Source organism: Malaclemys terrapin, chromosome 8 (assembly GCF_027887155.1).
Source record: "Malaclemys terrapin pileata isolate rMalTer1 chromosome 8, rMalTer1.hap1, whole genome shotgun sequence".
NCBI lineage: Eukaryota > Metazoa > Chordata > Testudines > Emydidae > Malaclemys > Malaclemys terrapin.
Window position 1 is genome coordinate 12,424,143 of NC_071512.1, and position 27,645 is coordinate 12,451,787.

Here is a 27,645-nt window from a genome sequence, read left to right on the forward strand (position 1 = left end):
GCTCAGATTGCCTAGGGTAATGATAACTTTCTGAAACTCATTCCTCCTCCAGACAAAGCATCTGATATCCTTAGATAATTCCTGAATTTCAGCTGGTGAAAGCAACGCTTATCATTTGGAAGGACCATTTTCATTATCTTTTCAGTTTGCATTCTGAGAAGGAGAAACCATTCTGTTGAATCATCCCAGTCAGATACAGTACAAGCAAAGGCACCAGATTAATATTATGCAAGATCTGGCTACATGAGACACCACCTCCATATCCCATCAAGTAAGAGCAGCACCAGTTAAGATAATGGCCTTTTGAAGGGGTGTACCAGGCTTTCACAGCCCCCTGCTGGAGACCCTACTGCTCTCCTAGATCATCTCCACCCCTGGGAGCAAGCAGAAGGGAGGAAAAGAATAGCAAAGATTAGTTCTCTGAGCCTGCCTAGAGAGACCTTACTATAATAGACATTTTGGAAGCTAAAGAAAGCTGGTCCTCCAAGATGTAGAGGGCTAGCAGCAGCCAATCAGGGCCCTGCTGGCCCAGATAAAAGGAGCTGCGCTGGCCTAGGGAAGGAAGGGTGTGCTTCCCTAGCTCATAGACTTTAAGGTCAGAAGGGACCATTATGATCTTTTTAGTCTGACCTCCTGCACAACGCAGGCCACAGAATCTCACCCACCCACTCCTGTAACAAACCCCTGACCTATGTCTGAGCAATTGAAGTCCTCAACTTGTGGTTTAAAGACTTCAAGGTGCAGAGAATCCTCCAGCAAGTGACCTATGCCCCATGCTGCAGAGGAAGGTGAACCCCCCCCCCCCCCCCCAGGACCTCTGCCAATCTGCCCTGGAGAAAAATTCCTTCCTGACCCCAAATATGGCGATCAGCTAAACCAGGGGTCAGCAACCTTTCAGAAGTCTTGTGCCGAGTCTTCATTTATTCACTCTAATATAAGGTTTTGCGTGCCAGTAATACATGTTAACGTTTTTAGACGGTCTCTTTCTATAAATCTATAATATATAACTAAACTATTGTATGTAAAGTAAATAAGGTTTTTAAAATGTTTAAGAAGCTTCATTTAAAATTAAATTAAAATGCAGAGCCCCTTGGACTGGTGGCCAGGACCCAGGCAGTGTGAGTGCCACTGAAATTCAGCTCATGTGCCGCCTTTGGCACGCGTGCCATAGGTTGCCTACCCCTGAGCTAAACCCTGAGCATGTGGGCAAGACTCACCAGCCAGACACCCAGGGAAGAATTCTCTGTAGTAACTCAGATCCCACCCTATCTAGTGTCCCATCACAGGCCATTGGACATATTTACTGCTAATAGTCAAAGATCAATTAATTGCCAAAATTAGGCTATCCCATTATACCATCCAGGGCGGGCTCCAGGTAACAGCCTGGCAAGCAGGTGCTTGGGGCGGCCACTCCGGAGAGGAGCGGCACATCCAGCTATTCGGCGGCAATTCGGCGGACGGTCCCTCACTCCCACTCGGAGCGAAGGACCTTCCGCCGAATTGCCGCCGCAGATCGCGATCGCGGCTTTTTTTTTTTTTTTTGGCTGCTTGGGGCGGCCAAAACCCTGGAGCCGGCCCTGATACCATCCCTTCCATAAACTTATCAAGCTTAGTCTTGAAGCCAGATATGTCTTTTGCCTCCACTGCTCCCCTTGGCTAGAGGAGCTAGAGTTTGTTTTCTGGATGTATTTTATATAGCTAGGTTTTCAAGATCTAAGAACCTTAACCCTGAGATAAGGGTGAAGATAAAGACGCTAGGTGGGAAGAGACACAGGGAAGAAGTGGTGACAAACTGAATCAATCAGTATGTGGCTGCTGTTTATAGGGTCCCTGGGTTGAAACCTGGTGTAAGAGCTGGGCCCAGGTTCCCTGTGTGGGACCAAGTAAAGTGGCATAAACTCCCAGAAGAGTTAGAGCTTATTTGGGAGCCTGAACAAGGGGCTAAATTTAAAGGATCCAGAATCAGGGCTGAAGATCCTAGTAAGGGCAGAGAGGCTGTTTATATACTGGACTCTTTAATACCCCAGAAGGGGTTCATTTGGACTTTGTGAATGGGCTGGAGGGCTGTCACTGAAGACCTACTGAGGTTAGCTTGCAGAAGGCACTGGGGTGAGAGAAAGATTGCAATACCTCCCCCAGCCATAAGGAAGCACTCATGGTGATAGGGATTTGAGGACTTCCATAACTCAGAGAAAGGTTATGAGTCTATTAGAGGAGTGGGTGGATGAGGTTCTATAGCCTGTGATAAGGAAGAAGTCAGATTGATGGCCCGTTCTGGCCTTGAAGTCTGAGCCTCAGAAAAAAAAAGGGGTAGAGGAGGCAGGGCAAAATGGGGAGGAGCTTGGAGTGCTGGGAGAATGATGCTGGTAGCATAAATTCTTTGATGGGTAAGGGAGGTTACAGCAAACACTCAGCAGAGGAAAAAAAATATCCATAATTAGGGCTGTCAAGCGATTAAAAAATTAATTGTGATTAATCGTGCAATTAATTGCACTGTAAAACAATAATAGAATACCATTTAAATATTTTTGGATGTTTTCTACATTTTCAAATGTAGAATACATTTGATGTACATATATTTCAATTACAATACAGAATACAAAGTGTACAGTGCTCACTTTATATTTTTGAAGTATTTGCACTGTAAAAAAAACAAAAGAAATAGTATTTTTCAATTCACCTAATACAAGTACTACAGTCCAGTCTCTTTATCATGAAAGTTGAACTTCCAAATGTAGAATTATGTAAAAAGAAAACTTCATTCAAAAATAAAACAATGTAACATTTTAGAGCTTGCAAGTCCACTCAGTCCTACTTCTTGTTCAACCAATTGCTCAAACAAGTTTGTTTACATTTGTAGGAGATAATGCTGCCGGCTTCTTGTTTACAATGTCACCTGAAAGTGAGAACAGGCATTCGCATGGCACTGTTGTAGCTGGCATCACTGTTGTGCCAGATGAGCTAAAGATTCATATGCCCCTTCATGCTTCAACCACCATTCCAGGGGACATGCATTCATGCCGATGGGTTCTGCTCGATAGCAATCCAAAGCAGTGCGGACCGACACATGTTCATTTTCATCATCTGAGTCAGATGCCGCCAGCAGAAGGTTGATTTTCTTTTTTGGTGGTTCGGGTTCTGTAGTTTACGCATCGGAGTGTTGGTCTTTTAAGACTTCTGAAAGCATGCTCCACACCTCGTCCCTCTCAGATTTTGGAAGGCACTTCAGATTCTTAAACCTTGGGTCAAGTGCTATAGCTATCTTTACAAATCTCATGTTGGTACCTTCTTCGCATTTTTGAAATCTCCAGTGAAAGTGTTCTTAAAATGAACAACATGTGCTGGGTCATCATCCGAGACTGCTATAACATGAAATATATGGCAGAATGCAGGTAAAACAGAGCAGGGGACATGCAATTCTCCCCCCGCCCCCAAAAGAGTTCAGTCACAAATTTAATTAACGCATTATTATTTTAACATGCGTCATCAGCATGGAAGCATGTCCTCTGGAATGGTGGCTGAAGCATGAGCGGGCATATGAATGTTTAGCATATCTGGCATGTAAATACCTTGCAATACCGGCTACAAAAGTGCCATGCAAATGCCTGTTCTCACTTTCTGGTGACATTGTAAATAAGAAGAGGGTAGCATTATCTCCTGTAAATGTAAACAAACTTGTTTGTCTTAGCGATTGGCTGAACAAGAAGTAGGACTGAGTGGACGTGTAGGCTCTGAAGTTTTACATTGTTTTGCTTTTGAGTGCAGTTATATCACAAAAAAAATCTACATTTGTAATTTGCACTTTCACGACAGAGACTGCACTACAGTACTTGTATGAGGTGAACTGAAAAATATTATTTCTTTTATTTATCATTTTTACAGTGCAAATATTTGATTTCAATTACAACACAATGCAATACATATGAAAATGTAGAAAAACATCCAAAATATTTAATATATTTCAATTGGTATTCTATTAACAGTGCGATTAAAACTGCAATTATTTTTTTTTAGGTAATCGCATTAGTTAACTGCGATTCATTGACAGCCCTATCCATAATTCAAGTAGGAGAAGGCAGGTCTGATGTCATTCTGGGCATCTAGAGAATTGGGAAGGTGGTTGCTGCTGGGTTTGGGATGACCTAGGTTCCTGAGTTGACTCCCTTCTCTCTTCCCCTCCCAATGCTTTTCATTCTCTGACAGCCACATGGAATGGGGAAGGATGTCCCAGCTGCTTCAGATCTGAGAGGGTGCGGGGACAAGGGAAACCTAGCTGGGTTTCAGCTCTTGCCTTGCTCCTGGCTGCTACTGGTGGGGGAGTTCCCTAGTTCCTGGGGATTGGCTTCACTCCACAGGAATGTTCTTCCTCCTTGTGATTGAGAATTATGGTTTATTTTTGTCTGATTTATTATTACACTAATTTAAGTTATGCCTGACAGTCTCTGCTCTGATGATGCCTGGGTGGAGTGGCAGGTGTGGTTGCAGGTCAAGATTAAGGTGCACTAACAGCAGCACCTGATGGCATAATGCCAGACTTGAGTCAGTCCTGTTAGCCCACTTGCATAAGCATTAAACTTGCTTCCAAACTTTCCTCAAGCCAAAAAGGTGTATTCACTGTAGATGCTGTATAAAGTGAACTGTGATACATCAATAATTTCAGGGTGCTGCAGCATGTTCTTCTACTCCACCCTTATAATAGGGATTTTGGTTAGAACATTCTGTTATGTAAGATGTAAACTACATTCAGAACCATAATAATTATCTTAACTGCATCACTATCTATTTATAACAGCCAAGATGTGAGGCACAGAAATTCAGTAAAGTATTGTCTAGAGAACAAAATGTAACAAGGTGGATCTGTTCATTAAATTGAAATCTGATTACGTATTTGTTTAAAAAGGAGATTCCTTATTAGTATTAATAATGGATAAATAATAACCTAATGCATTTATCAGTCACATTGAAACAAAATTAAAATTCTGATCTAAGAATAGCTTTTCTGTGCAGTGCCTGTTACATTCACAGGCCCTTTCTCATTTTATCCGGTTTCTTTGTACTTGAGCATGAATATGGAGTCTCAAATGGAATTTTTTCTCCCTCCTGAACACTTTGCCCTACATATAGGAAAAGGTCAGAATTTATTTGAACTCTGAACTGTTTACAAATGTGGAGTTGCCTCCTAGTCAAGTCAACAGGAATTGCAAGTGCTCAGCATTTCTCAGAATTAGGTCCCTGAGCTGAAGATGAACTGGATAAAAGGCACTGGTTAGCATTTGCGTTAGGAGTTATATTAGGGTGACCAGATAGTAAGTGTAAAAAATTGGGACAGGGGATGGAGGGTAATAGGTGCCTATATAAGAAAAAGCCCCCAAAATTGGGACTGTCCCTATAAAATCAGGACATCTGGTCACCCTAAGTTATATTTTGGATGTGAACGTAAATATAAGTGAATCTGCCCTGGGGCAAAATTCTCTGTCTTCCCCTTCCCTAGTTGTAATATCACCAAACCAAAACCAATATTAGCCACAGCTCTGGATTATCAATCACACTGGCTTGGTGACCCTGTGGTTAAACTTTTCATTACCATTTGAATAACATGGGTGTGATTCCCATAATCTGTACTCTTGCTTCCTGAGCGGCAAGGTGCTGAGTGCACTGTGGAGGCAGTATGCATGTGTCCTGAAGGGGCTTTTCCCAGCAGTGATCTCTCTGGCCAATCTAGGAATAGCTCTGATAGACTCTCATCCTCCATCTGGGCAAAGAGGGCTGGTCATTATTACAGGGGCTTTGTGAGATGAAGTGTTAATTGGAGACGGGGACTCTGAAAACCCCTTGTTATAATCAGCAAAAAATGCCTACTCTGCTTATGTCAGCACAGTTCAGCATTCTCAAGCTGGGGAACTGCTATTCCTTACTTGGGTTCAAGAAAGGGAAAAGGAGTTACAGCTCACAAATAGAAGTAAAATCATGTATTCACTTGGCTAAATTGTGTCTTACTCCTCTCTGTTGCCCTTGGAGCTGGGCTATAGACGCATAGCTGCAGAAGAATGGTGCTTTGGGTCTGTGAAGAGCAGATCCAGGTAGAAGGCCTGTGGGACTACGGGGGAAGGGCAGTGCTTTGCATTCTTTATATTTGCTGATGAAAGGTGCAGCATATGCTCGTCCTGGGCTTATAAGAAGGTAGGGGGAGGGAATCCTGGTCTCTTTGCCAACTTAGCTGGCTCCTTAGGACTATGAAGCATGCCTGAGTGCATTAGCCAGCTGCCCTCTACGTGGGTAGGAATCACTGATGTCTGTGTTTTGCCACAGCCCTGTTCACTGGGATAAGAAAAGAAGATACTTTCTGCTCCTGCACAGGTCTAGCTAGAATTTAGACCTTACATTTTGTTTGAGGTTGACTTTAAAGGAAGTGAAGACTGCAGTCACTTAGCTACAATATTAGATACATTTAAATCCTACATAATTTGGATTTCTGAAGTTGGCTGTTTCAGTCAGAAACAGTTGTCATTCCTTTATGTGTGGGTAGGAAGAGCAGAGAAGAGATTCCATCCAGAGCACAAGAAAGATTAGGTGGGATTTATGTCTATACAATGCATGTCGGAGGTGCCAAGTGTATGTTCCTTGCAATAAAAACCTGTCACATATTACTTCCATGACAACTGCCTGTTTATGATCTGTTCCATGTTCCAAGAGTTTAAAAGAAGCTTCTGGAAATGATCATCAGGCAACAGGAACGCATTTCTGAATTAGTGGTGTGAAGTATGTTGATGTGAGCATGGCAGCAAACCTAAAGTGCTGTGGGACTGATTCAGCAGAACACTTAAGCATGATGTGCTTAAGTTTTTTGCTGAACTGGAGCCTCTAAACCCACCACTGTTGCTGACTCTCTCTGTGGCCTGCGGCAAGACACTTACAGAGGAGGAAACTGAGATAGAGAGGGTAACATAGGGAAGTAAGCATTATTACCCCATCTCAGAGTTGCTGCAAGATTAATGAGAGAATGTTTGTAAAGTGTTTTGAAGATTCAGAGTGTTAAGTAGATGCTATGATTATTATATTCAGACCCAGCTAAGTGTTCTGCAAATAATTAGGGGAACACGTTGAACACATGGCAGTTTTTCTTGTGATGAAATATAAAATATGGGGGGGTGAGGGAGTGCAACACTGAATAACAAAAGTGTGTGATTTGAGAGATTTCTTGTTGAAGGGACTAACTTCATTTGGAAGAAAATGTGGGTGCTATGTGCTTTTGAAACTCAGATCCATAGTTTCTTAGGTTGGGGACACAAAATTTGAAGTTGAAAATGTTGGGCTATGCTTTTGCCTAAGGGGTGGGATATATTTATACTTACTTTGTCCTGGGTTGTGTGTGTATGTGTGTGTGTGAGGGAGTTATATAGATTTTGTTCTATTTGATTTTATGTTTGGATGTGCACAAATACAAAGAAATTGTTGCATTTTTTAAAAATAAAGGAATAGGGCCACCCTCTCCTTGCTTTCTGGCCAGAATAACCAAAAAGCTCTTATTTAAAGTGTCCTAAACATACTGATATTTTCAGAGTAACATTTTTTTATAAAGTGTTTAGGTTCCTCACAAAAGGGTTTATACAGGAATGTAACATTAGCCAGACCAGATCTTGCCTCCTGCAGTAATCCATGCCTGATGCTTCAGAGTAAGGCAAACATCCCCTTTAATGCTCCCCGTTTGCTGCATGCAATCTTCTTTACAGTTTGATACTCTGTCATACTTTGCAGGCCCTTATTTCTGCTTACTGTTGGCTGGAAGGATTGGGTGGTAGCAGATTCATCACTTTTATCAACAGCTGTGGTTCTGAGGCCTAAAATCATTTTTACTATAACTCTATGGACTAAATGGATAGAGATATACCAGGGAAGAATTTGGCCTTGAATTCATAATGGGGGAGCCACACTGACATTGTCTCTTTTGGTATGCTCATCAGTGAGGATTTGCTGCTCTATTTTTTTTTGTTCTCTTCTCAGTCTAATACTTTTTTCCAAAGATGCTTATACCCTCATTATGGGGTGAATCAGATAGCTCATAAAGTTTGCAGTGCCCTGCTGGTGACCACAATGGCAACTTTTGTAACATTAATATGATGCATTTTTACAATACCACTGATGGAAACACTCTCTCCCAACTCTAATATTAGAGCCCTGGAGTGTCATGTGTTAATTAAGTTGAAAGATGGGTACTGTCACCCATTAGTGGAGCAGGTAATTTACACTTATAAATGCTACATTTATTTTATTTTTCCATGATAGACTTTGTTCCAGTATGAAGCAAACAACAAACCCCTCCCATGACCTGTTTAATAGAAAACGTGAATTTTCTTCCTAGGCAATATTAATGGGGGAAAAAACCCCAAACTCTCACAATTAATATCACCGTCCAAATAAGGCTGTTTATAACAATGGCAGTGGTGACTTGAGTGTGAGTAAAGCTATGTCCAGCAATCAGTTGGCTCACCTTGACTCAAATACTACAAACTAGGTGGGCCTAATTCAGTGTTGTCCTGAAACTTGTGAAGTCATTTAAATCAGTCTAAACTGAGTGTAAAATACAGTTATCACTGTAGGCTGCACAAATGTTAGCCTTTCTGTGGACATGTCATGCATCCTCAGCTAGAGAGTTATAGTAGTCCAATTCAGTGGCTCTTAAGCTTTCCAGGCTACTGTACTCCTTTCAGGAGTCTAATTTGTCTTGCGTACCCCCAAGTTACACCTCACTTCAAAACTACTTGCTTACAAAATCAGGTGTAAAAGTGTCACAGTACATTACTGAAAAACTGCTTATTTTCTTTTTTTTTTACCACAGAATTATAAAATAAATCAATTAGAATAAAAATATTGTACTTTTCAGTGTATAGTATATAGAGCCATATAAACAAGTAATTGTCTGTATGAAATTTTAGTTTGTATTGCCTTCGCTAGTGCTTTCTATGTAGCCTGTTGTAAAACTAGGCAGATATTTAGATGAGTTGATGTACCCCCTGGAAGACCTCTGCATACCCCCAGAGGTACACGTACCCCTGGTTGAGAACCACTGGTCTACTTCAGAGATGATGAAAGTTAAAGAACCACTCACATTGACTACATTCTCACCTAAGAGTAAGGGGCACAATTTTGTTGCCAAATTAAAATGCGGAAAACATCTTCATAACACTACTGTATATAATAGTACTAATGATTGAAGATGACTCAAAGGCTTCTCAGAATCTTTATTTCTATGGTCTTATTCCCCCTGATCATGGGTGAGGCTAAACTATTGGCAATTTCTTCTAAGTGGTTCCTACTAAGCCTAATCTTGGTTTACAGTTGGGCCACCAGCTCCTCGTCCATCTGCAGATAGTGAGACACCGTGCTGATGATGGAAGTTGCATCAGTGGAGATATACAGTTGGAATAATATTCTCATTAAGGGCACATGAATCTGTGTAATCTTACCTTGCAGTATTATAGACGTGGTAGGAGAAGGGATAGAGTATTGAGCCAGGTGGGTCTCTGTAAGAGTGACTTTGCTAACAAGTATCAGAGGGGTAGCCGTGTTAGTCTGAATCTGTAAAAAGCAACAGAGGGTCCTGTGGCACCTTAAAGACTAACAGAAGTATCGGGAGCACAAGCATTCGTGGGTAAGAACCTTGCATCTGAAGAAGTGAGGTTCTTACCCACGAAAGCTTATGCTCCCGATACTTCTGTTAGTCTTTAAGGTGTCACAGGACCCTCTGTTGCTTTTTGCTAACAAGGACCATGTGCCCATCACCGCTCTCTGTGACTTCTCTACTAGAAATGAGTGGATCCAGCAAAGGGCAGACCCATTCACTCCTGCAGGATCTCATACATGTCATTAACACTGAATGATCAACAGCATGAAATGCCTCAGCAAGGTTGAAGAGGATGGGCGCAGAGATGGGCTTTGTCTCCTAGGCCAGGAGCAGGTCACCTTAGTTCTAGCTTTCCTAGACAGAGCAATACTTTTCGCTACGTCTCACTGGGCATACTGACCTTTCCTTGTAAGCCGAAAGCTTCATACCACTTACAACTCATCAGCTACTTTACCTTTCTGTTGGGTCCTGGTGACTAATATCAGCTGCATTCTGATGCTACAGGTCACTCAGCACCACTAGGTGAGGAGCAGACACCAACACCTCTCCATGGAGAGCCGGCTCCGTGGAGTGGGTGTGGAGGGAGCACCCTGCCGGGGGAGTTGCCTAGAGGGAGGGGCAGCACCCTGACAGGAAGGGGGAGGGGGGCCTAACGCTGCTCTAGTCTAGAATCCAGACTCCGCGGTCGACTCCGACTACAACACCCCCCCAGCTGTACTGCGCATGCTCTGATCGTCTCCAGTCGCTCAGTCCTGGCACCTTCACCCGTCGCTTCGTTGTTAGTGCTACGCATGCGTCGCTGTCCAGCCGGTCTCCTCTTCCTTTTGCTCCAGCACTGCACATGCGTCTTTCCATTCGTCCGTCAATCACTGTGATCATTACGCATGCGCTAATCCTGACATCGCCACGGCGTTGAAGTAAGCATGCGCTGATAGTTCGGGCTTCCGCCCCTTGCTACGAACATTACGCATGCGCTGCCTCTCTTCGGCCGGCCCCGCCCTCTCATTGTCGGTATCACGCATGCGCCGCCTTCTCCTCCGCTTCTGTGCATGCGCCGTGTTACCCCTCCCCCTCCGAGGGGGAAGCAGAGGGGGTGACGTCAGGGCGCGGCGGCCATTACACGGAGGGGAGCGAAGAACGAGTGAACCGCTGCTAGGAGCCGGAATCTAGCCGGGGGAGCTGCTAGCGTCTACCGCCGCCACCGCGCCTCCCGTGTGTCCTGTGAGGCCGCGGCCGCTGCTTGGAGCGGATCGTAGGGGTGGTGTGGCAGAGCCGAGCGGCAGCGGCAGGAGCCGGTGAGGAGAGCGAGCGGGCGGTATGGAGGAGAAGGTCTTCACCAAGGAGCTCGACCAGTGGGTGGAGCAGCTCAACGAGTGCAAGCAGCTGTCCGAGGGGCAGGTGAAGAGCCTCTGCGAGAAGGTAAGCGGAGCTGGGGGCCTGGGAGGCAGGGACGAGCGCGCCTCTGCGGTGAGGCGAGACCTGGGGAGGGGAGTCTGGGCTGGGGGCGCGAAGCGGAGGGGTGGGCAACTGCCGCGCCTCTGACAGGGGGAGGAGAAGAAGGGGGCTGGGGAAGCGCTGGTGGGAGGGGAGCGGGGTTGGCCTCTCCGAGGGGCAGCGGAGCAGGGCCGAGTCGGGGAAGCGGCGATGGCCGGGGGGCTGTGGATGAATCTCCTGGGGCGGGGCCGATTGTTTTTTCTAGCGCCTGCAGCTCTGTCACCCCGCGGGGATAGCGGGTCCTAGAGCTGCGCGGCGGGGGTATCCTCCTCCCGGGCAGTTCGCCGCCCCCTGTCGCTCCGCTCCGAGACCGGCTCCTTCGGCTGCTTCTCGCTGCCTCCTAAAATGGCGCCTCTCGCAGGGATTCTGCGGGGCGAAGAGACCCTTGTGCACATCAGCCATCCTCGGCGCTCGGGCTATTTCGCTCGCGGTGTCCTCGCCTAGTTCCTCTTACTGGCTCCGTGCTCGCCGTACAAAGGCAAATCCGTAAAGCAACATTTGCACGGCGTCCAAACGCGCATCCTCGTCTCTCCAATGTCCCAGCCCCACTTGCCATTTAAAAAAAAGTGTTTGAAATATCTTTGGTATTGTTCAGTTGTATGAGCAGGAGAGGGGGGTGTTGTGGCCACAAATTTGTATCTTCTGTGTTATGATGCTGCTAATCTCCAACCTATTCTGTAATTGTTGCCATCTTGGAGCACCTGGGAACAAGATGCCAGTCCCCTTGGGACAGTGAATACATGTTTGTTTTTCTAGTAATAGTCCACCAAAATAGCAGGAATTACAATGGAAATGGAATTTTTTATTTTAAGGTGGGAATGTAGATGTTCCCATCCCCTCTTCTCCCCCCCCCCCCCCAAAAAAAAAGTAATTTGGATTTGGGATTTTCTGACTTTCATTGCATTCATTTTTTTTAATTTCAGGATGTGTTTGGAATGGCCTTTAAAATGTAGTTGGGAATTAGATTAATTTGAGGTATCGGTTTCTCTTTGTAGGAGTTTTTAAATTTTGTCTGAAGTAAACTTATTTAAGAAGTAACAAACTTACTTCATGTTATGCAACTATGTGGAGTTGTTATGGGTGTTGAGGATTGGACTTGTAATCTATTTTGTGGGTCATTCCTATGCTTACGGAGTTCATCGGTTTAGAGAAGCCCTGGAAAATTTATCTAGAGAACAATCATTTGATACTCCTAGTTTAAAAAAAAAAAAAAAACTCCAGTGGTTGGACAAGTACATTTTCATGACAATTTTGTAAAGCTGTTGCAGAAGATGTATAATCGCTTACCTTTTTATTTCCCTTTCAAAGTGTGGTTTAATGCCAGAAGGTGAAAAATTTATGCTAGAGCAGATTTTGTTTTTCTTAAACTAGTCTATTTGCAGTGCAGTGGCTTTCTGACATGTGACCAAGGTCTTATACGTGTGTGAATAGGTAACTCATTTTAGGTAAATGGAAATCTGCACCATGGTAAGATCACTTGGAGCAATGAATGATGTGGTATGCTCATTCCTGGGTTTTAGAAACTGTTTTTGTGTAGGTCACAATAGTCTCCTTTAATACCAACCTGTCGTTCACAAATGGCATTCTAATTTTGAATACTGATCAAGTTATGTTGACTTATAACTGAAAAGTTTTTATGGCTTAGTATAAGGGTGTACATATAATTCTAGTGTGGGGGAAATATTTGTGGAGTGTTTTGAGGGAATTCAGGTTGCAGAGTTTGAGACATCGCTGATATACGCCCACTGTAAATATTCTTTATCCCTAATATTGAAGAGCCTGATTTGGCATTGTCTGTCATCACTACAGTGTGTTGTTTGAATCTGCTTCTTTCCAGAGGGTTCTTTGTAATCTTGATAGTCACTGAAAAGTACTTTAATAGACAAGTGCACATTAATGTACTGAGTCCAAACTTTACAACTGTGAAGTATTCCAACACTTCAATTTTGTTCAAATTATGGTGCGCGTTTAATTCTCTAAATTGTAATGTTTCAAATAGGTAATAAGACATAAGTGCAAAAATTGTTTGTCATATGCTTGAACACAATATACTCATCTTTTTCTTAAATTACTCTTCCAAATGATATATAAAGTGGTATCCTAGTAAGCATGGTGATGCCTGTACATATGCCTTAATACTTGTTAAAATAATGCTTTACAAATACACAAGACTAGTTCCCTGCCACAATGAGCTTGCAATTAAATTAAACACAATGACAATTTACTACGGTTGGTGGGCATGCAGGGAATCTGAACACTGTTAGGAAGAATGGTTGGGAAAGGAGACTTAAAGAAAGCAGCTTGGTTGAGGCAAGGAGAGAAAACAAAGAATGGGAAGGGAATTGACTCAGTATTGCAGTTCCGGAGTTTAGACATCTTGCTACCAAATGGAATCCACATCCCCAAGTTAAATGCCCAGGCTTCCCTGTATGATGCATGGGGAGACCTAGGTGCCTAGAAATGGAATCCATAGAAACCAGCAAATTGAACATAGAAAATGCCATGGGGGTGTGTATGGCATGAGTCCCACTCCTCAAATGGAGTTAAGTGCCTAACTCCATTTGGGGTTCACAGCCATGAACACACTCCTCCCCCAAAAAAACACAGATTGAGGAGGAGATGGTAGTGCCCCCTTATAACCTTTAGCCCGGTGGTTAGCGCACTCACAATGTGGTAGACATGGGGTCAGATCTCCTCCCCATCTGATGTGGAGCAGAGATTTGAACCTGTCTCCCACCTCTCAGCAGAATGCTCTAGCCACTGGGCTAAGTGGCATTCTAGGGTTGGTATTTCAGTATCTCCTGTTGAAGCTGTTCCACTATATATAAATTAAATAGTAATTGGAATATGTGAAAATGACTATAGCCCAGTAGGTAGGCCATTCTCCTGTTGCGTGGGAGATGTGGGTTCAAATCCATGCTGCAAATCCAGAGGAATGAATTGAATCCAGATCTGCATCCTGGCAGATTGCTATAACCACTTATTTAAAGGTTATATGGGGTGGACACCATTATATTCCTGTGGGGTTCTGTATGGGGCCTGATCCAGTAGATGTGCTTTAAGGCTGATTCTAATAATGCCTACTGGATTGGGCCCTTCAGGGAAGGTGGTGGTGGGGGAACATCTCCTTTTAAGATCCTGCTGGGGCTTAGGCATGAGAGAGGCATCTGGAGTCAGGACTGAGGCAGTATTTCCATGATTGCTGGCAGATTTTTAGGTGCCGCTGGGACTTCATAAAAAGAAACTTGTGTACCTACGGCATTAGGTGGCAGCTGCTGAATGGACACTTTGAGGATCTGAATTTTGGACTTAGGTGGCTAAAGTGGCAGTTAGATGCATTACTTCCTTTGTGGATCTTTCCCGCAATGCTTATGTATAATGGTGATGAGCACTGCAGAAGTACCTCTTATACACCTGGTAGGAAAGATGACCTAAACTGAACCATTTTTGATAGAGAGAAGGGAAGTTGAAACTCCCATAAGGTGAGAGAACCAGTTTTAGCAGTAAGGATAGATTGAAGCAACGAGACCTTTTCAGCCACAGTGTAGAAGGAAATAAACATAAAGTGGTTCTGAGATTGTGAAGATGGGGGAATTGTCAGTGGGCAAGATGAGAGGTTGTAGAAGGAAAGAAGTTTGGCAAAAGAATGGTAGTCAGATTTCAAGGGTGAGATAACAGAAGTGAGAGTAGATAGGTAACAGGAGTGGCCAGAGAAGGGGATGTAGTTGAGCCTCTGGCATGGATCTGCTTCAACTTGTAAAAATATATCTACCCCCACTGAAACTGACAGTCCCTTGCACATCTACGAAATTAGCTTAACACACAAACTTTAACTAAATTGTCTTAAAGTCGCACCTTTTGTTGTTTAGGTGCAGCTCTGTGTGATTGCTTAATTTGGAATAAATATTTTGATCTAGCAGGAGTAATTTTTTGTACAGACTTAAGGCGTGTCTTCATAGTGAGGCAAAGTTTGGTTTAAGATCAGGTGGCATAAGGAATACATAATCTGCAATATCCTAGTACATGTTGATTTAGTCCCATTGGAAACAGTACTGTGTTAACATGCTCTGAGTCTTTTAGAGTGCATCAGCAGGGCCTACATGAGTCAGATAGTGCTAGGTGGAGGGAAGAATTCTATCTACATGGGGGCCCTTTGGTTGGCTTAACTATGTTGCTCAGTGGTGTGGATTTTCCCTATGTCTGAGTGACTTAGCTGGGTCTACCCAGCTTTTTAGTGTAGACCAGGCCTTACCGACTCAAAAGTTAGTTTCAGTGAGAGATTGGAGTGGAAATGAAGCTTCCTGGTGGTTCCAAGACATGAATAGAAGGCTGGAGAGGGAGGGAATAATTGAAAATTGAATGGGATTAAGGAAGGGTTTATTAACAAAATAGGATGCCTGAAAGTGGGAGTTGAATTAAATAGTTTAATTGTGTTCCTTTAAAGGGGAATGGCAGTATTGAGTATATATATTGTGTTTTACAGACTTATTTTAGTGCTGTGATAAGAAAAATCAGTTTATAATGGATTCTTGTATATTTTGTTCATAACTTTTATCTGATAAGGATTGTCATACCCTGAACTCTGCCATTTAAGAAGCTTGGGTTGTATGCATTGTAAATTGGAGCTAGTGGAATAGTAATACGCCTAAGGGTTCGGTTCTGTTTCCTCCTTCAGCTCTCCTGGTTAAGAATACACATCTGTTTGCATTATTCCATGCTGTAATATGACTCTAATCTAGTCGCTTCATTAATATACCACCTCGTTGTATTGTGCCTGGTCACATAGCTAATGGTGACTATGCTATAACTTGGCAAAATGTCCACTGGATGTATGAAAGAAATAATTCCTTGAAGTACTAGGTTTCTAAATTTTTATTTTTTCAAATTAAAAATAAAACTTCAGTCAGGAATGGTGATTAGATTTTTCAACAGTTGATATTTATTCTAAGATGAATGGCTTCTTAGTGTATAACTGACACGTCTTACAGGTGTTTTGCTTAAGTATTCCATTTATTAAAAATATAATAAAACTTGCGCATAGCTTGTTGCTATTTGGATGGCCATGATGCTAATGTTAATTTTGATAACATTGCGTTGTGTGAAGATTCCTTAATGAGTGTTTATAAATCAAGGGCAGTATAAATCCCCCATGATCAGGTTTAGACCAGCTCTTATGCGAGTATGAAAAGAAGGGGAAAGCAAGGCATAAATTAAGTTCTGGAACATGGGCTGCTTTTCATACTCCTTGGTGTCCACAGTGCGTTACTGGGAGAAGGGGCAATGGTCTAGTTGCCCCCTGGCCTGTCTGCAGACGAAGTATGCTGAAAAGAGATGTAGCAGGGGTGTGTTGTGTAGTTTCAAGGTAAGATGCAACCTTACAGATGCATTAAGGGCTGAATTATAATATCATAGTTTTTAGAAACTCCAGTCAGTGTCTTGTTTATACGACAACTAGCACAAAATAGATGTTGATACAGTCCCTGCTCCGGAGATCGTACAATCTATAATTTGGCCACTCTTTAGACTTGAACGTTTCCCCCCCCCTTAAAAAACATCACTGTGTAGGAAAATCTTTGCTTAAAGGGTAGCTGCAACTGCTTTGTTCTACTTCTGTATATCTGTTTCTAGCAAAATTAACTAGTAATGAATGGATGCAGTTAAACCAGTACTGAACGTGGATTAACTGCAGGTGTGGCAAGAGCAAACCGCATTCAGCACTCTTCCAGAAACTTTGGTCCAAACCTGCTCATACCATAATTTTGGAAACTGTGGGACACTCTGTCCTTGGCTACGCTTCTATTTAACCTATGTTCAGCACTTGTCCGCAATAGGTAACTTTCCTAGTGTAAACAGGTTTATAAAGCCATACAAACTCAATTGACATAATTTTGTAATTAATGGAATAATTTACTTGTTATTACAAACTTTTTCATTGAGTCAACTCTTCATAGCAATCTAAATTTGAAACCTAATTTGTACTTCTAATTTAGTTTCCGAGACTATTTACAATTGAGAACAAACTTAACAAGCAGGTAATTTAGGCCCATTGTAGACCTCTGAACTTGACTGTTCACTCAGCTTTAATTGAAGTGGTGGTGGTGTAGGTTGAAAGCATGATCTGTAGCAACAAAGCTTGCTTATGGATCCTGAGGGCTAATTCAATTCGATACAAAATGTGTGGCCTGGCATTCATGTATCTTATCTTCATGCAAAACTGCATAGTTCATAACATTGTCTGAGAGCTCTGTAAAAATGAGCTTGCTTTTGTTTGAACTTGTTGCAAACAGCTGGAAAGCTGCACTAAAGGGGCAGCCGGGGAGTCTTTGGTGTAATGCAGGGATGGGAAAACTTTTTGGCCCAAGGGCCACATCTGGGTATGGAAATTGTATGGCGGGCCATGGATGCTCATGAAATTGGGCGTTGGGATGCAGGAGGGGGTGAGGGCTCCGACTGGGGGTGCTGGCTCTGGGGTGGGGTTGGGGATGAGGGTTGTGGGTACAGGAGAGTGCTCTGGGCTGGGATTGAGGGGTTCAGAGGGTGGGAGGGGAATCAGGGCTGGGGCAGGGGGTTGGGTGGGGGGGGAGATCAGGGCTGGGGCAGGATCTGGGCATTGCTTACCTAAAGCAGCCTCCAGAAGCAGCAGCATATTCCCCCTCTAGCTCCTATATGGAGGTGCGACTAGGCAGCTCTGCGTGCTGCCCTGTCTGCAGGCACCTGCCCTGCAGCTCCCATTGGCCGAGAACCTGTTGGCGGGCGCGGCGCTTGGGGAGGGGGCAGCATGTGGAGTCCCTGGCTGCTCCTATTCATAGGAGCTGGAGGGGGGGACATGCTGCTGCTTCCGGGAGCCACGGCACCCACGGAGTGGGGCAAACCCATGACCTGGGCTAATTAAAACGTCTGAAGGACCGGATGTGGCCCCCGGACCGTAGTTTGCCCAACCGTAGTGTAGCGAGGCTCAGAGTTAGTGTAAGTGACATAGCCAGCTTCACATTCTTGCCCTTCTTGTGGGGTACACTACAAGAGCATACCTTGAGCTCTGGAAGCTTGGGGGAGTCTGTTTAGCCATTCCAAGAGAAATGGAAAAGGTGATTGAGCACCATCTTTGCCTCTGCACCCTTGAGCTTAGTGCAGCTGAGGACTGAGTCATTGATGTGGAGGGCATATTGTCACAGCTTGGACTTTTAAAGAATTGTTGATGCTTTGTGGAAAGCTTTTGATAACTTTCTAACTAAAAATTTCCTGCTCTGCTCTGCACTGGTGAGGTCTCAGATGGACTACAGTAACTCCCCATGTAATGTCCTCTCCTTAACGTTGTTTCGCTGTTACGTCTCTGCTCCATTACAGAACTTGCTTCTTTAAAGTTGTGCAATGCTTCCCTATAACGTCGTTTGGCCGCCTGCCTTGTCCCCGGCTGCCAGCCCCCTATCAGCTCCCCTATGCCTCCGCACCCCCCCAAGCACCTCCTGCCTGTCAGTGGACTCTGGAACAGTGCCTTCCCCCTAATCCCCCCACCTTCTGCCCATGGCAATCAGCAGTCTTGTGGTGTTCAAGAGGCTGGAGGGATGGGGAAGGATGTGCGCTGATCCGTGGGGTCTGCCGGTGGGTGGGAGGTGCTGGGGAAGAGGGGTAAGGGAGCTGATAGGGGGGCTGCCAGCATGTTTAATACATGTATTAAATTGCTTGTTTAATGCCTTTTGTCTGGCAAAAAAATTTTCCCCTGGAACTTAACCCCTCCCTATTTACATTAATTCTTATGGGGAAATTGGATTCGCTTAACATCGTTTTGCTTAGTCACATTTTTCGGGAACATAACTACAACGTTAAGTGAGGAGTTACTGTACTGTATCAGAGAATCCAGTTCTGGGTGCTCTACTTTAAGAAAGATCTGGACAAACTGAGAGTCCAGAGGGGAGCGTGCAAGGGAAAAAAAAAAAGTTTAAGAAACCTGATGTGTGAGGATAGGTTTAAAAAAAGTGGGCATGTTTAGTCTTGAGAAAAGAAGCCTATGGGGGAACCTGATCAGTTTTCAAATATTGTAAGGGCTGTTATAAAGAGGACGGTGATCATGTTTTCCATGTCTGTTGAAGGTAGGACAAATAATCTGCAGCAAAGGAGATTGAGGGTAAATGCTAGGAAAAGCTTTCTAACTATAAGGGTAGTTAAGATCTGGAATAGTATTCCAAGGTAGATTATGGAATTCCCCTCATTGGGAGTTTTAAGAACTGGTTGGACAAACATCTGTTAAAGGTGGTCTTGGTTTACTTGGACCTGCCTCAGTGCAGGGACTGGATTTGATGACTTCTTGAGATCCCTTCCAGCTCTGTATTTTTATGATAGTTTTCATTAAAAAGTGTTCAATCTTTTCACTCTTTAAAGTAATCCTAGTTTTTATGAAAAGTGCTGGTTGCTAATGTAATGCTGAAATCCTGTATCCACAGAACAGGTATGTGACAGCCAGCGGCAGTGTTGGCTTACCCACAATGTCCTTGCCATGTACTTCATTGGGTTTCAGTCCTGCCTGTTAAATGCTTGAACTACCAATTCCAGTGGCCATGTTACCAACATCCATGTTCTGCTGAGAACTAACTTTAGTGCTCATCTACATACGACAGTTGCACTGGTTTAACTAAAGGTGTGACTTTTAACTAGTTAAATTGTGTGGAAATGCTTATTCTGATTTTACTTAAAGTGAATTAGGAATTGGTTTAAGATAAACCATCTTAAACTGAAAAAAGCATCCATGCAGAGGTTTGCAGTGATTTAACTAAATGTTTAAAAACTGACTTAAGTTGAAGCAATACAACTCTTGCATGTAGACAAGACTTGAATAGTTGGTTTCATGTACTACCAATCTGTTTTTGAATGTCATCTAAGGATGAAGGTTTGTTTACTTAATTACCTGAGCCATCCATTTCATCGTGACTCTTGTGTTAAAATTTCATAAACTTGAGTTCAAGGAATGACCTTTGCTTCAGAGCTATTCATGACATTTCTGCACAGGTCAGCTGTTGGTGTTAAGTGAAATGTGATTCTTCTCCCCCCTTCCCACCCCAAGTCTTTAATTTAGTCTAGTACCTAAAATGAATCATTTTAGCAGAATAATAATGTGTTTTTTCCAGTTTGGGGGTGGGGTGGAGACAGAAATACATTAAAACTGTAGGTATTTGCAACCTTGACAAACCTATTGCTTTGAGTTAAAAATCAAGGATGGAGAGTCCTCTGGCAGAATTAAGCTTAAAAGCACTGTAGAACCTTTTTTTTTCTTCAGAGGGAGAAACTCTTCCAAAACATGAGTGAAAAATAAATTGCTTACCTATGTTGTATTAGAGTATATTAGCTTGATTTTTATTTTCTAGTTAACTTCCTTATGAGTGAGTTGTTTGTTGATCTTGCTGCTATCAGTGCAATCAAATTGGTTTAGTTGCTCCCTCTGTCACTCAGGCAAGTAGCAATCTGTGGATAGCGAAGTGTTTGTATCCTTCAAGATTGAACATTGCTACCCACTTCAGGCAGCTCTATATTTTGTTACCGTGCCTTCAGTTGGAATGGTCAGCCCCTGGTAAAGCTTTTGAACTCCAGTAGTGGTACAGTTTACCCATTTCTAAAGTTAACCTACTATCCATATGCTTTTTGCAGCTTTTGTTTTTGTTTTCACCCTAACACACACAACCTACAGTTTTAACGGCTGTCTTGATCCTCTTCAGCACCTTTCTCCACGTCCCCAGCAATCATTAAAAGAAAGGGCAGCAAGTATACTGTATGGCTGTACTATGTGTCCATAGCACATGTATTGAAGGGCCAGGCTTGCATTGTTTCGTTGAACCCTAAATATTCACCATAGCTGGAACCGAGAACATCTGGAAGTGCAGGAAGCTCACAAAATGAAGGACCGTGTATTTTCAGCTCAAAGTAATAGCCTGGCCAAACAAGGTTTATTGCTATTCCTTCCTCGGGATGAAAGTCTACTTCCCACTAAAAGCTGAAGTATGAACTAAAAGGCAAAAGTAAATTAAGCTGAGTCAGATACCCCCAGGGGAGAGCCTTATCTCTTGATCTGACTCCTGCACCTACCCACAACTTTCTTATCAGCAGTTTCTAAGGTTCAACATAGGTCAAAATTGGCTTGTTAGGCTGAATGGCAGAAAAGGCTAACATCTGCATTCTAAGGCTTGGTCTACACTACCCCCCTAATTCGAACTAAGGTACGCAACTTCAGCTACGTGAATAACGTAGCTGAAGTCGAAGTACCTTAGTTCGAACTTACCTTGGTCCACACGCGGCAGGCAGGCTCCCCCGTCGACTCCGCGGTACTCCTCTCGCCGAGCTGGAGTACCGCAGTCGACGGCAAGCACTTCCGGGTTCGACTTATCGCGTCCAGACTAGACGCGATAAGTCGAACCCAGAACTTCGATTTCCAGCCGTCGAACTAGCTGGTAAGTGTAGCCAAGGCCTCAGAATGTTCGTAGAATTGCAATTCTTTTAACTGACTCGGGTATTTATTATGTAGTCAAAAGATCCTCACAGCTTTTAAAATCGCCCTGATCCAAATTTCCTCTTCTCCTCGCCCCTTCCCTCCCTCCATCCCCATGCTGAAATATACAAATAGGGAATCTTTGCACACAAATAAAAGAAATAATGTCCATCAGTGAATGGCCTTGCATGGAATTGTGGTCTTGTACCAGGACCTGAACCTGTGAGCCAAGGCCAGTCTTCATCCCATTCAGTTGATCAATCTGGCTTTAGTCATATCCTGTGTAGCAGATCTAGGGGAGGAAGTTGGGGGAATGGGTGGTGTCTTCAGACTGGTCAGAGCATCCTCTTTCCTGGTGACTGAAAACAGCACACTATAGAAGAGGTATTACTGCTGAAACCAGTGTCCATCTTGCAAGACATGCCAGATTAATATCCTGGGGCATCCACGGGAGCAAAAGCAGCTCAAAGATTTGGTCTTCTAAAGGAGAAAAAAGATACATATGCTAAACTGCTACACGTGGGACAGGCCTACAGAGGAAATATCTTATTAATACGTGGTGTATGCAACTTGGGATTTGTGCTCGCATAAATAGCTCTGAGTTCTATGCAAAGATTGGTTATGCATGTTGACTTGAAATCAGGTCTGTTGGGGATCTAAGAGGCTGATCTATTCAGAATAAGATGTTGGATGTTAAGTTTTTTATGTAAAATGATCTGCATACAAACTCCTAGTTGGTGTTTCTGTTACCTGTGGGTTCTTCCTGGTGCACGCTACGCTGTATTGATTTTTTTTTAGGTTTTCTACATCTACAAAATTTCAGTAGTTCCTGCATTATTCTGTTTCATATTTGTGTTGTGCATTTAGTCCTTAAGTTTCTCAGAGCAGGGATCCTATTTTGCCTGCAACATTTGAGCTACACGCACCAAATTATATTATTATAAATGATCAAATGCATTGGCTAGGGACTTCTGACTGGAAAACCATGAAATGACCTGAAGGAAATACAGGAATGATTGTGCCTGACTGGAGCACTCTGGCAGTGCAAAAAGGCTGGAAAACAGCTGAATCTAGGGGAATTCTCAGATATAGAGAAGCTCTGCTGGAGTTAGGCTGATATACACCTATATCAAACTCACATAGCCCCAGCATAGAGAGGTGATAAATAGGGCAAAGCTGGAATGCAGTGTGCCCCAGCTGATGTATTTCAGAGGCGCTCCTGGGTGTTTTGGACTTTGGCAGGGCTATATCTGCTGAAGATCTACCCTGAGAATCAGGGGAGCTGTAAGAAATGAATGCTAATATGTATACATATACATGATACTTCCACACCCAGCTCTGTTGCATCAAGCAGAAATTCTGTGCACCAAAGAATCTGGGCCACAACCTATGACTCTTGCTAAGTGAAACTATCTGCTTTTTAATAGCAGTGGCAGGTGCAGTTGACCAATCTTCTATACTTAAAACCAAATTGACGATTGGTAATAAATGGTTACTGAAGGTTAGTGGACCAATAATTTGCTCTATGCCTTAAAAAGATGACCTCCAACAAAATATTTGAACTGTGTATTTAAAATGATTATTTTTGCAGAAATGTGCTCGGTAGTCAAAAGCAAATCTACAGAATAGTACTTTAGATTTGTCTTCTTCCTAGGTACTGAGATCTCATTACAAACTGCATAGGGTGGGATGAGCAATAATCCAATAATGTATTCTTTAAAAAAATACCATTTTAAGTTTTCCTCTGATAATACTTGTACTACAGCATGTTGCAAACCAAATTCCTATTTTTAACTAAATCAATATTGAGTCTTTTCCATTTGTAGTCTGAGGGCTTATTCTGTCATTGTCAAATTGCTTTTGAGAAAACTGGCTGGGTAAGCAGACAACTCAGATGCCAATTGTAAATGAACTTTAGTCACAGTATGACTAATCTGAAATGTATCTGATAAGTGCTTCTTATGTCTTGAGCTTTTGGATTGCCCTGCTGAGTAAAATGGGTGGAGTTCTCCATTAACAGCCTACATTACATCACGTTTTGCTGACTTCTCCTGCCTCTTCTCTTTAAAGTGGAACTACAAATATTTTCTGTAGCAGTGTACTTCTGACCAAGACTATTGCTTCAGCATAGGTTTTTCATAATACCTGTGTTCATCTTGAAATCTTTAATTCTTTTCATATTCTTGAAATCTGTACCTCTATATTGTGGCTTTAAGACTGGAAAACAGCTGTTGTTAAAGGCTGGGTACACGCTCTTAAGATTCAACAAATGAGTCTTTTAAAAGCTGACTAAGGATGTTTAATATTTTGAAAGTGACTTTTATCTCCTAAAGATAGGGACAACAAAAAGGTGTGTGCAATTTTGATGTGAAGTGGTGTTAACCTTGGATGAAAAATTCTTAGGAGGATCTTCTTTGTAGCACTTGTGCTATTTTTGCATAGAACTGCTTACACATTCTATTACAGCTGAAATTATTTGTAAGGACATTTACTGGCAAATTTGTACACCTTAACACATTTTTGTTCTTACAATGTTAACTTTAAACGCTAGTCAGGAAAAGAGATGTTTAACATAATGGTGAAGATAATGGTTTTTGAGAGTGAAATTAGCAAGGCTTGATGGAAGTATGCTCTCTTTTTAATGAAGAAATCAGGTTAGTAGAGAAACGCCATAGGGAGTTTATGAACTAATAACATTCTCAGTACTCAAATTAACAATTGTGACAACTTCCTTGAGTTTGATCCTACATGTTTTGTGCATGATTATGCAGAATCAGTTACTTTTGGAAAAGACAAATGAGCCACTTCTGAATGAAATTGTTTTGTCGTCATGTTAAACATTTCATATTAAGGAACAGAGTTAAATAGTATCCAAAGCAATGTTTGGCAACTAGCATCTTTGAAACAAGTTCTTCTTCACACAGTGCACAATCAGCTTGTGGAACTCCTTGCCTGAGGAGGTTGTGAAGGCTAGGACTATAACAGGGTTTAAAAGAGAACTAGATAAATTCATGGAGGTTAAGTCCATTAATGGCTATTAGCCAGGATGGGTACGGAATGGTGTCCCTAGCCTCTGTTTGTCAGAGGGTGGAGATGGATGTCAGGAAAGAGATCACTTGATCATTACCTGTTAGGTTCGCTCCCTCTGGGGCACCGGCATTGGCTACTGTCGGTAGACAGGATACTGGGCTGGACGGACCTTTGGTCTGACCCAGTACGGCCGTTCTTATGTTGTTAATAAAATCTGTGCTCTGGGTTAAAATAACAAATCAGAATTCTGTCCTAAAGTTACCATACCAGTATGTAGCCACCACCAGCCTTGTGCGACTTCAGTCTTGGACACAGCATGAGTAGATCCAGGTTTCTCTTATGCCAACTGGATTAATTTAATGATATTTATTTATATTCTAAGGACAAAGAGAATTCTGTCCCTCAGATTAATTTTGTGTATTCCGGGGCACCTATCACCTTTTGGCATTTTTTTAACTTCTTTCCAGGTTTAGGTGAGGTCTGGTGAGTTACATCTTACTTTAATATTTAGTTAAAGTTTAATTCTCTCTGGCACTGCTTTGTTTAAAATTCTGTTACCATGGCTGCTAGACTGGATAATATCCAGAAACATTGAGATGACATTTCAGCCATCCAGCTGATTGTTTTATAGATAATGTGGAAACTTGGATATACAGAAGCATGTTTCATATCAATGTTTCTGAATATAAACAGTATATTAAATGAAGGTTGTTGACTTGAGTTAATGTCTCTGGTTCCCTAAACTTTAAATATAATGCTCTTTAAATGGACACAAATTAGTTCTACCTACAATGCTTTCAGAAGACTTGTGCTGTATAAAATAAACTGGTGCATGGGCCAAGATTGTCAGATTTGTTAGGTCTTTTTAGGGCGTCAAACTGACCCTAAAGTGGAGGTGAGCTGTTAGTCTGTTTCAACTCTGTTCACGGACTAGTTAAAGTATAAACCAACATAATCATTACATTTATATTTTAAGTAGTCCGTGAACAGAGTTGAAACGGAGCTTGTGTACAGATAGTCTGTCTAGCAGTGACATACTTTTGTAAGCCTATTTATTTTTGATGTTTCAGAACTGTAAAGCAAGATATAGTTTGGTCATTGTAGCTCTACGTTTCTGATTAGTTGTAGTGATGCATCTAGAAAATTGACTTCTCATATTAAATAAGTATATTGGAGCTACAGAAGTTAAGCTGAAATATCAAGAGAAGTACCTTGTTAAATGTGCTCCTATTTATATTGCACATATCCCCTTGGCTTGGGAAGTAAAAAGTTTTTTGGCATGTATCCTATGCCCAAAATGGGGACAAACTATGACAGCTAGCAGCAAGATCATCTGATTAAAATAATGTAATGAATTGAATGCTTTAAAATGATTTTCTATGCTACATTTTATTACTTTTCATATGAACTGATGTCTTGTATGTTGGGCATACAAATGGCAGCCCTAATACCTGTGATACTGACAGGACATTCTGTTCCTCCTAGTTTCCGTGCGGTAAAATTTTTTTTTTGATGGAGAGAAGGAATCATTCCTTTATTTCGCTGTGGGGTATTGCTTGGCATCCTTTCCCCTAACAGATCGGAGTAATGCATTTCTCTTTAAGTAGTCTCCACTATGGAAAGAGTTGTTATATACACCCCCACCCCCCAACCAGGAAGGAAAAACAGATATTTATTTATTTATTTTAGGTCTGTAGCCAAGAATCTTTGTCTTATGCAGCACATTAGATCTAAATTATAAAGCAGAGAACCTAGAACTATAATTAGGCAGATGAAGACTAATTTGTTTTATTTCCACTGAGTAATTGAATATGGAGGTTTTGGAGGGGGGAGCTGAAATTTTTCAAACACCAAGGTGTATTATTTAGACACTACACGAAATTTAGAAATACTGTATCGAGAGAGTAGGATATTGTTTTCTATGATACTCAAAAGTTTGGGGGTCGCTTTCGTTTTTGGTATTGTCGAAGAGATGCATTTCCTCTTCCCCTTTGCACTTTTTTGGGGGGCTGAGGGAAACAAAAAGGGTAGAGATTACTTTAAAGTTAGAGAGGGTTATGAATTTCTTATCTGCTAAGCCCAGCAACCATTAACATCAAGTAGCTGCCCCAGTATCTCCCACAATATCCAACAATGATTGATTAAGCTTGATGTTTCTGTTAAATGGTGAGCAATAAAGCAACTGACGCTCTAAAATATTCATACTGTAATTATCAGCACTAACCCATTGAGATAAATAGTTTGCGTTTCTCTGAGCTGTTGTTTTAGGCTGTCCGTGGACATTGCTCCCCACCACATAAAAGGTCTTCAGTGGCACACTTGTTTGCATGATGTCAGCCTTTATATTTCACAGTAGCCAATTGAAAACTTCTCCTTTGAAGGAAAAACAAAAAAACAAAAACCAATATTAAGCAGAATGACATACTTTCAGTTCAGTTATTTTAAAACTACTTTAAAAATAGTAAAGCAAGAATATGCATGTAACAAAATATTTGGGGTAAGACAGATCAGCCTTGAAACGGCTGTGCAAAAGTACTTGAAGGGAGCATACAGTAAATGATCTGGAAATGTAGAGCAGAGCTTTAACATCATGGCTGTTTGTAAACAATTTCTTAAATATTCTATTCCAGGCTAAAGAAATTTTGACAAAAGAATCCAATGTACAAGAAGTGCGATGTCCAGTCACAGTCTGTGGAGATGTCCACGGGCAATTTCACGACCTCATGGAACTCTTCAGAATTGGAGGCAAATCACCAGACACAAATTACTTGTTTATGGGGGACTATGTTGACAGAGGATATTATTCAGTTGAAACAGTCACACTGCTTGTAGCTCTTAAGGTAACATTTTCCCCTCTCAAGTTTATTCTGTATTTATGACTATATTTAACTTACTAAAGCTGTTTTACAATATACTTTTTGTACCATCTACATCTAACACTCCTGTTAGATGTTACCTCTGTTTTATAGATGTAGAAACTGACACACTGACTAAATGACTTTCTTAAAATCAGTTTGTCACTGGCAGA

The 27,645-nt window shown here is 42.2% G+C and overlaps 1 protein-coding gene across 2 annotated transcripts in view; it reads left to right on the plus strand.

Annotated features, from left to right (window-relative positions):
• LOC128841529 (serine/threonine-protein phosphatase 2A catalytic subunit alpha isoform) overlaps positions 1-27,645 on the plus strand; it is an 84,074-nt gene that overhangs the window by 50,744 nt on the left and 5,685 nt on the right. The window contains exons 1-2 of one of the 2 annotated variants that reach the window (XM_054036593.1): positions 10,716-11,041; positions 27,248-27,457. In XM_054036593.1, the coding sequence (XP_053892568.1) occupies positions 10,940-11,041; positions 27,248-27,457 (312 nt within the window). In that variant the 5' untranslated portion in view covers positions 10,716-10,939. Of the gene's footprint in view, positions 1-10,715; positions 11,042-27,247; positions 27,458-27,645 lie in introns of those variants that run through there. The other variant, XM_054036594.1, reaches the window with a different exon arrangement.